Genomic DNA, 11,685 nt, shown 5'->3' on the forward strand with positions numbered 1-11,685 from the left:
CATGGTGCATGCTTTTTGCCGATGATATCGTCCTTATGGGAGAGTCAAGGGAAGACCTAAATAAGAAGTTGGAGTTATGGAGAGAAGCTCTAGAAGTGTATGGTCTGCGCATAAGCCGTAGCAAGACGGAATATATGGAATGTAAGTTCAGTCTGAGAAGGGAAAACTCCAATATAGAGGTGAAAATTGGAGAGAACACCCTACGAAAAGTTAAAAGTTTTAAGTATCTTGGGTGCATCATACAGGATAATGGAGAGATTGAACATGATGTAAATCATAGGATCCAAGCAGGTTGGTCAAAATGGCTGAGTGCATCTGGTTTTATATGCGACAAAAAAGTGCCTTTAAAACTTAAAGGTAAATTCTATCGCACCGCTATAAGACCGGCGATGCTGTATGGTACGGAGTGTTGGGCGGCTAAAGGGGAGCACGAACATAAGCTGAGTGTGGCAGAGATGAAGATGTTGAGATGGATGAGTGGTCATACGCGATTGGATAAAATAAGGAATGAAGATATAAGGGAGAGAGTTGGAGTAGCACCCATTGTGGAAAAGATGGTTGAATCGCGTCTCAGGTGGTTTGGACATGTGAGAAGAAGACCGATAGAACATCCAGTCAGGAGGGTGGATGAGATGGAAGATGGACAAAGGGCGAAAGGCAGAGGAAGACCTAAGAAGACCATCCATGAGGTGGTCAGACGAGATCTACATGTAAACGGTCTCACTGTAGACATGATACATGACAGAGCACAATGGCGTCGTTTGATTCATGTAGCCGACCCCACTTAGTGGGACAAGGCTTTGTCGTTGTTTGTTCTTCCTTTACTACTTCTCTAAGCTCAACAACATTCCATTCCTTAGTCCATGGTTCAACACCACCAAAATATCCGCTAAGGTCTCCGTGCTTGTTCGTATGCAAGTAAAGTATCTGCCACAAAAACACATGAGCAAATTAGCACTAACGTTCAAGCGAATCTAGGTATAACAAGTGATACGGCTCAACTTACCAAGAGAGCAAACAAGCATCCATCAATAGTCCTTATGCCATCTTCCTTATACTTCCTTAAGCCTTCCTTAATATAGTCATAGATGTGTCTATCCCGAAAATATCTCATTGGATTATGCACATCTATCACGCTCGGGATGAATGAAGTGGTAATATACTTATTACTTGAAGCAAACAGAAAGGTCTTTATGACAAACATTATGAAGTAGCGCCGGAACTCTTCGTTTTCTACTTCTGTTGTAACTAAGCATCTAATAACATGGGTCTTAACCTCTTTTTGGGGTTCTGCCTTCAAAGGTCTTTATGTGGTGACGATGCTTCTTCGGATCTAATTTCGGGAAGCTGTCACCTGTAAAATGAAAATCACCACAGGGTTAAGAGAAGTATTACTACATCCAAAAAACACTAACTAGCAATAGACTTACTAGGCACTGTAGAAGAAAACATATATGCACTTTACATTAAATATATATTTTACGTATTACCCTTTGCAGGGAGTCCCAATGCTTGACTTATCACTCGTGCATTCACCGGTATGTCTCCGGTCTCAACATCCAAATGCATTTGATCCTTGTTATATGACCGTGCCAGGACGGCAATCAAATCTTGGTTCATCGACCACTTAGGGATGTGACTTAGGCATCCAAAATCCATTTTCTCAACTTCTTGCTATTTGATTGGATATTTATCTTTTAGATGCTCCATCATATCCGCAATGGCAGTTGGAGAGCAGCGGGTATCAAGTTTTTTCTAAAAAATTGAGCCACTAGTTAGTATATGTGAAATTGTGTACTTCACTTGCTATCTTTGAAAATTTTTAAAGTGAGAAACAAACTACCTTTTTAGGACTCTCTGGTTTTTTCAGCCTTCCAATTTTTTTTAACGTTGTTAACATTAGATTCATCAAGTCTGCCATCGAAAGCCTTACTAGTTGCTGAAGTAGTTGTACAGTACGTAAATTAATAGAGCAATTAATCAACTTATCATCGATTATTTATTGATTTACGTACTGTGCAACTAATCATTTTATTCCTATAAAATTTGAGTAGTTTTGAAATAAAATACCAATAATCAAATACTCATTCATTGAGGCATTATTCTTTCAAATACTTTGATAATGACTGAGAGTTCTAGTGATTACTAACTTCATATATGCAAGTCATGTTTTCTTTAGATATCAGTTATTTAGTGAGTTGTGTTGTCTAAACCTATAATTTTGGATGTGTACTATTATCAATTTTGGTTATATAATAGGTATAAATTTAGGATGTGTTATCTTATAAATTTGGATTTATAATCTTATCATAGGTATGAGTTTCGGATGTGTTGATGAAGTAATTAGCGTGGATTATTATGATTTGGGATGTGTTTATCTCAATTCTACAAGTGTTTTCGGTGAAAACTTTATGTTTAACCTTATGATATGAACAATGTGCAATGTAGAATCATAATGCCAATTAAAAAATGTACTTCAGCTGGTCCAAAGAAAGGAAAATCAGCAGTTAGTAAACCTTCTAATGGCAGACTTGATGAATCTAATGTTAATAATGTCAAAAAGAAAGTTGGAAGGCCGAAAAAACCAGAGGGTCCTAAAAAGGTACTTTGTTTCTCACTTTAGACATTTTCGAGGATAGCAAGTGAAGTACACAGTTTCACATATACTAACTAGTGGCTCAATTTTTCTTCAACTGCAATTACGGATATGATGGAGCATCTAAAAGATAAATATCCAATCAAATACCAAGAAGTTGAGAAAATGGGTTTTGGATGCCTGAGGCACATCCCTAAGTGGTCGATGAACCAATATTTGATTGTCGCCCTGGCACGGTCATATAACAAGGATCGAATGCATTTGGAAGTTGAGACTAGAGACATACCGGTGAATGCACGAGTGATAAGTCAAGCATTGGGACTCAAGGGTAATACGTAAAATATATATTTAATGTAAAGTGCATATATGTTCTCTTCTACGGTGCCTAGTAAGTCTATTGCTAGTTAGTGTTTTTTGGATGTAGTAATACTTCTCTCAACCCTGTGGTTTTCGTTTTACAGGTGATAGTTTCCCGAAATTAATCCGAAGAAGCATCGTCACCTCATAGAGACTTTTGAAAGCAGAACCCAAAATGAGGTTAAGACCCATGTTATTAGATGCTCAATTACAACAGAAGTAGAAAATGAGGAGTTCCGGCGCTACTTCATAATGTTTGTCATGAAGGCCTTTCTGTTTGCTTCTAGTAATAAGTATATTACCACTTCATTCATACCGGGCGTGATAGATGTGCGTAATCCAATGAGATTTTTTTGGGGTAGACACATCTATGACTGTGTTAAGGCGGGCTTAAGGAAATATAAGGAAGATGGCATAAAGACTATTGATGGATGCAGGTTTGCTCTCTTGGTAAGTTGAGTCGTATCACTTGTTATACCTAGATTCGCTTGAATGGTAGTGCTAATTTGTTCATGTATTTTTGTGGCAGATACTTTACTTGCATACGAACAAACACGGGGACCTTAGGGAATATTCTGGTGATGTTGAACCATGGACTAAGGAATGGACTGTTGCTGAGCTTAGAGAAGTAGTAAAGGAAGAACAAGTTCGTATGTATGTGTATTTAATTTTTTTATTATGGACCTACGCTTGAGAATTAATTAACAGTGTCAATAGGATCTAATTCGCAAGATTGATGAGCTACGAAAATTCGAGAGAAAAAAGGGCAACAACGATGAACCACAAAAGAGAACACATGATAAGCGACGGGGTGCATAAGTTAGACCTCGGATTAAGGAGCGAACAAGAGAAAGGCCGAAAAAAATTATTGCCGAGTCAGATAAGGAAAAATTTTTCACCGAGACTGACATTAGCGATAAAGGATTATGTCATAGAGAGAACCCAGGCTCAACATCCTCAGATAAAATTAATGTTTTCTTATCTCGAGATCGAGTGTTGAATGGCACCAAAAATCTTCGGGAAAGGCAAGTTTAAATGACATTTTACTTTAGAATTAATTTTATATTTCTTCCTTTTGTGACTAGATTGGTATGAGTGCAATTATTCATTATATTATATAATAATTGAATGACTTGGTGTGTATAGTCTTGATCTCCAAGAAGTTGTCGATGCTAGCATTGAAAAGTAAGTGCATTTATTAATTATTGATGTTACAATTTACTTATACGATATATACACTAGTATTGGAATGAATATGTTTTATTTGTATCATTTTGGATGTGTTTTAGCAATTAACTGTGTAACGTTGTGTAATTTTAAATGTGTTTAAGTAAGTCCCTTTCTGTTATATTATAATGAAGTAAATGACTTACTGTGTGTAGCTATGAGCTCAAAGAAGAAATTGTTGCTGATTATGGAGCACCTAGTCCCGTGAACAACGAAAAATATCATGCTGTCAATGCTAGTATTGAAAAGTAAGCACATTTACTAATTATCGCTGTTATAATTTACCTATACGAGATGTATAATAGTATTGAAATAAACAAATGTTATTTGTATCAATTTAGATGTGTTTCAACAATTATTTGTATGCCATTTTATAATTTTAGATGTCTTTTAGTAACGTCGTTTCTGTTATATTATATTGAGATAAAGTACATAGTGTGTGTAGTCATGAGCTCCAAGAAGTTGTTGCTGATTGTGGAGCAACTAACCCCGTGAGCAACGAAGAACACCATGTTGTCAATGAATCGAGTGTAAAGTAAATACATGTATCAATTATTGTTGTTTCAATCTAGGGATACAATATGTACACTAGTATTTAAGCTGTTGTAATGTGAATTTCTTTGGATTGACTATCCATCTTTTATTTGGGGAGTACATGACATCAAAGTGTTTAGATATGGTTGTGTATTTCGGACACCACGAAAGTGTAAATAATATGGAAAGCGGCGAGGTTGATCATGGAATACCCCAAGATGATGCTGAAGAGTGCAATAGGCTTTTCTCGAAACCCACATCTGTCAATAACACTCCACCAACGCCTGATCCAGTTATAATCTCACCGGATTTTGATGAAGATGCAAAAGAAAAGGTGTACAGATGGATAATAGATGGCATAAATCTGTTGGATGAAGTTATCATGTGGTACCGGACACATTATACGTTGGACCTAGCACGAAGAGATCTGAAAATATTAAAAAGAAGGGAGTGGGTCGACGGTCGGGTAAAAAATCTAACAAATAATAGCTATGTACATAGAATTTTAACCTACTTCTATTATCTTTTTTCGTTTTGCCATTTATGCTTTTATGCATGTGCAGGTGATAGAGTGCATGTGTGCCATCTTTAATGAGCTCCCAGCCAAGAGGTTTCAAGAAGAATTCTACTGCATTAACCCAATGATATTGGTATGATAAACACATATCAATATTACTTTTTACTTGTGTTTACACCAATACACTTAGTGATAAACTAATACGGACTAAATGTGTCCAGGGGCGTGTTATGGCACCTATAAATGTTGAAAAATTTGAGGACAAATACAACTCAGAGTATGTGGGATTAGCATAATATTGGGAGAACGAGATCCATCTGTTCAACAAAGTAGAAGCAGCCAAGAGACATATGGTATATGTTCAAAAATATTACATCTAACAATTATAAAGTTTTTTGTGCATCACTTTATATTTTTGTAAGAGTATCGAAAAATAAAATCTGAGCATGATGCAGTTCTTTGTACTGATCTGCCTGGGTAATCACTGGTGATTGTATGCTTTTCATCGAAAAAGTACGACATTCTTTGCTCTTGACTCTCTATTTAGATCCCCTCTTACTGATCATAGGATGAAAGTTGATGAATATGCGGTAAGTATAAACACGGTCGATACAAATTTCAATCATGTCCAATTAAGATCAATAACCAATTGCATTTGAATAATTTTGGTATGTCCTCTTATTTACAGGCCAAGCTTATTAACGAGTTGGCCCAACTCACTTTTTCATAGTACAAAGTCCAGGACGAGGGCATAGGAAAGTCCCTTTATGTGGATGTTCCGATTTAACCAAACAGATATGGTTCAATGTGATTTCTTATTTTATTGGCTATCAACACCAAATTAAATTGAAGCATATTTGCTTTTCTCTTGATTGCTAGTTATGACTGCAGAGTTTTTGTCATTAAATTCATGGACTCATGGAATTCAGAAACTCTTGACATGGATGATTATGTTGTGCCAGTTTGGACAACGGTAGGTCATAAATTCATTTAGAACAATGTTTCTAATATTTTTTATGATATTATTGTTTGGTGACATTGAACATTAATGCATGCAGAAAGACATAGCTATAACGAGGAGGAAGTACTTACTAGACATCGTGCTTGATCCGTAGAATGATTATTTGAATACCATAGAGGCTATTGCCCATGCCCCTTTACGTCGTGCGCCTCAAAGGAATAAAAGAAAAGAGTTGAGAGATTCGTGGATTGCGCTAAACACTGCTGAGCTGGCAAGAAGAGAAGAAGAGGCAGCATGCAGGAGGGCCAATAGGAGAAATAGGAAAACATAGCACTGTGCAAATATAATTAGCTATTATAATGGACATATTTTGCTCATTAGTTTAGGATATCATCTCTTTATTTTTCATGTTGTTAGGAGACTCAATTAGCCTTAGTTATTTTGCTATGTTTTTCTTTTTTGTTAATTTTTCATGCTTTGTGGATAAATAACACTTGGTTATAACATGTAGAATTTTTTCCAAACGCCAACTGGATTGAGTTGCAACACATCCAAAACAATTTTCCATCTTCATCTCTTGCATAATATAAGAAATTGTGTACAGAATTTAAGTAGTGTGTATGAACTTCTTTTTTACAAAAAGTTGTGTTTATAATTTAGTGGATATTTAGAAACTAAAATGGGTAGAATTCAATTTATGTTATCTGAGATGAGTATAAAGGTAAACTGGATTCATTTTGATATTAGTACGATTCAATTTACTTATTTTATTTTATTTTTTTTACTAGCATAATAACTTTGAAAATTAAGTATAAGCAAAAACCTTGAGACATACTGTCCTCTAAAGGACTTGTCACGTGATTTTTTTAGTTCCACAATTTATTAGTGATTTAATTGAAGAAGTAAGTATTTTTGTAGTTCTATTCAAATATAATTAGTTATCAAAATGGACATATTTTTTTCTTCAATCTAGGATGTCATTTTTTATGTTGTTAGGAGACTAAATTAACCTTAATTATTTTGTTATGTTTATCTTTTTGTTAATTATTCATTCACTGTGCATACATTATACTTGGTTATGGCAGGTAAAATTTTTTCCAACCACTAACTAGATTGACTCGCAACACATCCAAAATCATATCTCATCTTTTAAATTGGTTCCTGAACACATCTAAAACTCATTCATTTGAACCAATGAACCTAACTTTTGCAACTGCTAAGTAATATAACATAAGTAAGGTCCTCTATATTAATCAAACAAATTGCCACTCCAAAAATGAGAAACATACCCTACCTTTTTATGACACATCAAAAATGATAATTTTGTTCTACAAAAAAGAAATAGAACACATCGAAAATTCATAAATACAAATAAAATTGTCAACAAAAAAAAAATCAGGATGCACCCTAATATGAAATTGGGATTTGGAATATGTAAGTGTCGGAGATGCTATTGCATGTGTTATCCTTTAGTCATTATTTCTATAAGAATATGCCTACAAACAAATACAACAAACTAATGTCAACAAAGAGTGGATGAATACAACTTAATATATAAATAAAATGTTCGCTGATGCAAAAATCTTACATGAATAGAAGGGTTCTGGAACGAATTCAACAATGTTGTAAATCCAACCGAGCTTAGGGAATCCATTTGCGTATTTGTGGCATGATGAAAATATTCAGGGATAGAAGACAAGGTGTTGTCGGTGAAACAGTCTTCTTCAATAGGAACAAAATCTTGCATCCATACATGAACGATATTTAAATTACAAAATACAAAACTTATAACATACTCTCTAGCAATAAACACTAAAATAAACGTTAGGGTGTTTGCTAGCAGTAATGTGTCTCTCGGTGGCCTTGTTTAAATGTTTGTCTCTTTCAACAACTGCAACTTCCTGTACATATGAAAATATCTTAAATTCAACAGGCTAAACACATAAAAAATATAACCAGAGTAAGATAATTGTCTAAACCATGGCCGTCATAACTAACCTTTGGATGTTTACTACTAGCTCGACGTTTCTTAGTACCATTCTTAATTTTCCGGTCCACATCCGCTTTGAGTCTCTTGAAGATTGGACGCCCACTAGGTACCACATGAGGAGGGCTTCACAAAGCATGTAATCCATCAGGATACTCACTTGTGCGTACGCTTTCTGAATGTTTTTCTCGATGTTCGCTAAGTGACACTATAGCACTCGCAAAACCAGAACGCAATATATCAGCCTCCTCCTTGTCATGCACAAAGTCATGGGCCACATTGTAGAAGTCAACACACAGTCCTCTAAATATATTCATGCTTTCATCAGAGCGCCGTGAGTCGTGACTACTTCTAATATGGGTGTGCTTGCAATAAACATTCTTGCTCCACCGAAATAGTATATAAGACGAGTTCACCTTTTAAACCCTACAATGGGATAAAACCGATAGGACGTGGCAACAGAGGATACCATATGACTCAAACCTGAAGCAGTTGCACCTAACCTGGTGCGAAATAGGACAAAACACAACTTCATACTCGCTATAAATAGACATCCCCTTAACTATCTTCTGTTGAGTCACTTCATAGAAGTATTGGTTGTCCTTCACTACCCTTGGAGACAGGTTGCAGTCGCACTTTTTGATAAATTCGGCTTGAACATCGCAAAATATGCAGTTGTTGTACCCATATTGGAACTGCTTCTCAATAGGAGAGTTCGATACACATGGGATCAGGCCCCTATTGTCTGCTGCATCGCATTCCAACTCCTGCTGTTCTTTATCTGCAAGACAATTGTCATACTGGTGCACAAATTGAATTAAATTACTCTTACACGTTAGGTACTTATCAAAGAAAGCATGCATGCTCTCACTCCATTGTGTACTCCTCATGCCAGCCCCAAATTTGTGCTCTAGAAGAATAGGGACCCATATTGTGAATATGATAGATATCTGCATTTTGAAAGATATATTTACTTTTAAAATAGTCACCTATGTTGTGTCACTAAACATGCATGAAATGATATTTAGCATAAGTTCATTTCTTTTAAAAAATCTAGTCAACACTTAAAACGACAAATAAACAGACCAATCAAGTTTTGGATGTGTATTCATACCATTAAGCCAGTTGTTGTCATGAAGCGTTTACTCTTCAATGAAGTCATACCATGAACTTTTAAATGATTCTCGCGAACGAGACTCCCAAATAATCCCATGCATTGTAGCTTTAGTTTCCTCGTATCAGCTCAACTTTCCAAGTTTATGGGGTATCTTCCTCGTGATGTGCCAAATGCACAATCTATGCCTGGTGTTTGACATGACATTTCGAATGGCTGTTGTCATGGCCCCGCATTGGTCAGTTAAGATTCCATCTGGTGTTTTTTCCATACATTTTATAAATGTTTGCATGAGCCATTCAAAGGACTCTGTCTCTTCATTGCCAATAAAGCACACCCGAAAAGACATGACCTTTCGTGGTGATTGACACCCACAAATGCTGCAACTGACATCTCATACCTATAAAAAATCAACATGTGGGGCAATTAGTGAGCTTGAAAATTAATGAAACATTAAAAAAATAAACCAAGAAAAAGAAGTTACTTGTTGAGCTTATATGTGGTGTCAATGACACTACGTCACCAAAATACTTGTAAGCAGCTCTTGATCGAGCATCCGTCGAAAATGCATGCTTGAGACTATTGTCACTATAAACACAAATGTCGTAAAAGAAATTCGGGTTCTGCTCTTTCATCCTGGTAAAATAGTCCAGCATCTCTTTCGCATCAGTATCATCTCCATTGATTCGGAGTTTACCAGATATATAATTTCTAACATCCTTCTCAAGAAATTTCATATTAGAACGACCACCAGCTTCATCAACAAGCGCCTGAAAAGTCTTCGAAGGTCGTATACCAGCCTGGTCTTTGCGCTCAATGACATCCTTAACGTGCATGGAGAGTTCCCTGTTTTTCTTAAACATCCATGACAAATTGGGATCACACCGATGCGTGTGAGCTAATTCTACCTTCGACAGTCTCCATTTTTCAAGCTCTGTGTCAAGTTTCACATAAATGCGAGCTTTACAGTGTACAGATGAGACTGTGTTTGACCTTTGGGTTACCGGATCTTCTTTGTTCAGTGTCCATCTCTACTGCACTGTATGGATTGGTTAATAGGTGTCCTTCCATTCTTGTTGAAGTTAGTGTTTCTTATATGAGGCTCGAATCCCACGTTATTGACATAGTTGTAGTAAAATTGGCGTGCTTCTTTGAGGGTTCCAAATAGCATCCCCACTTTTGAAATCTCCTCATCAGAAATGGTGGGATGAATTATGACCTAAAAAAAATAAAACATAATAACAAGGATTGTGGCACAAGAATGACAAAATAATACGCGCATACATATATATTTATAGTGCCATTGCTCAGATATTTGGATGTGTTCACAGGAATATATTAAAATATAATCTATAATTAGCATGCAAGTAAAAAAGTCGGCCATAAATATCAGAAGAATAAATTATTATATTATCAAAAATTCTAAAAGAAAAAATGTCAACTACCTCAGTCGAGCACTCAGTCTTTGTAGCAGAATTGCTTGAACTATTACAAATATTTATATCGTCCATATCAATATGGGTATCAAATGAGTGAATTTCTTCTGACGACGGCTGCGTATTCAAGTCTATCACAAATGCCATGTTGATGTCTAAGATTATAAATAAAATAATGGTCATTATAATATTAGGAAAAGAAAAAATAGTTTTTAATTAAGTTATATGCAAATTAATAACTAAGTGTCCATATTGGTTAAACATTTTGAATCAGTAAGACAAAAAAACATTTTGTCTTGTGTTTATAGCATTTGAATAAGAAAGGATACAGGAGTATCTTCACCGCACCGAACATATGCATGTTGATACGTATTATGTCAACTAATAATGAAATGAGATACGACATTTTATTGTGAAATTTTAAATTTATTTGATAAATTTTTGGATGTGTTCTAAAAATATTTTTAATTCGATTATATTATTTTGTATGTATAATAAACTTAGGAAATAAACTAATTTTAACTATTACCTAAAATACCAAACAATAACATTAATAAAAAAAATTAAAATGAATAAAAATACTAATGCTCAAACAAGTAATAAAAATTCTAACAAATACTATGATAATATATGTTAGATTTTTTTATTCATAGTCGAAAACTTAAATTAATTATTGATTATAATAATTTTGAAAACGTTAATGTTCAAATAAGTATCGAAAAAAATCCAACTAATAATAATTCAATAATAAATATTAGATGCATTTTATCGAATCAAAAATCAAAAGATTAATTGTACTATTAACGTTTATATTTAAAAACTAGAAGTTTATGATTTTGGATGTGTTTTAAAAATATTTTATATATAGCATCATACTATTAGATGTGTTATAATTGAAAAAAAAAAACACAGTATTTATGAACATACCATTTACATCTTCTTACTTAGACTCTAGA

The 11,685-nt window shown here is 34.8% G+C and overlaps 1 protein-coding gene and 1 long non-coding RNA gene across 2 annotated transcripts; one reads left to right on the top strand and one right to left on the bottom strand.

The window, feature by feature from the left end:
- Window positions 1-4,354: 4,354 nt before the first annotated feature.
- On the top strand, window positions 4,355-6,705 carry LOC107461827 (uncharacterized). Its single transcript, XR_002366731.2, has 6 exons — window positions 4,355-5,180; window positions 5,278-5,364; window positions 5,453-5,584; window positions 5,687-5,821; window positions 5,920-6,204; window positions 6,290-6,705. It is a non-coding gene; the product is annotated as an uncharacterized LOC107461827 (long non-coding RNA).
- A 1,286-nt stretch (window positions 6,706-7,991) lies between these two features.
- Window positions 7,992-10,876, bottom strand: LOC107461789 (protein FAR-RED IMPAIRED RESPONSE 1-like). Its single transcript, XM_016080346.1, has 7 exons — window positions 10,739-10,876; window positions 10,329-10,512; window positions 9,825-10,227; window positions 9,618-9,693; window positions 8,663-9,129; window positions 8,191-8,284; window positions 7,992-8,093 (listed from the first exon to the last, which is right to left on the bottom strand). The coding sequence occupies exons 1-7, from the start codon at window positions 10,874-10,876 to the stop codon at window positions 7,992-7,994; spliced, it is 1,464 nt and encodes a 487-aa protein (XP_015935832.1).
- Window positions 10,877-11,685: the final 809 nt, after the last annotated feature.

Source organism: Arachis duranensis, chromosome 8 (assembly GCF_000817695.3).
Source record: "Arachis duranensis cultivar V14167 chromosome 8, aradu.V14167.gnm2.J7QH, whole genome shotgun sequence".
NCBI lineage: Eukaryota > Viridiplantae > Streptophyta > Magnoliopsida > Fabales > Fabaceae > Arachis > Arachis duranensis.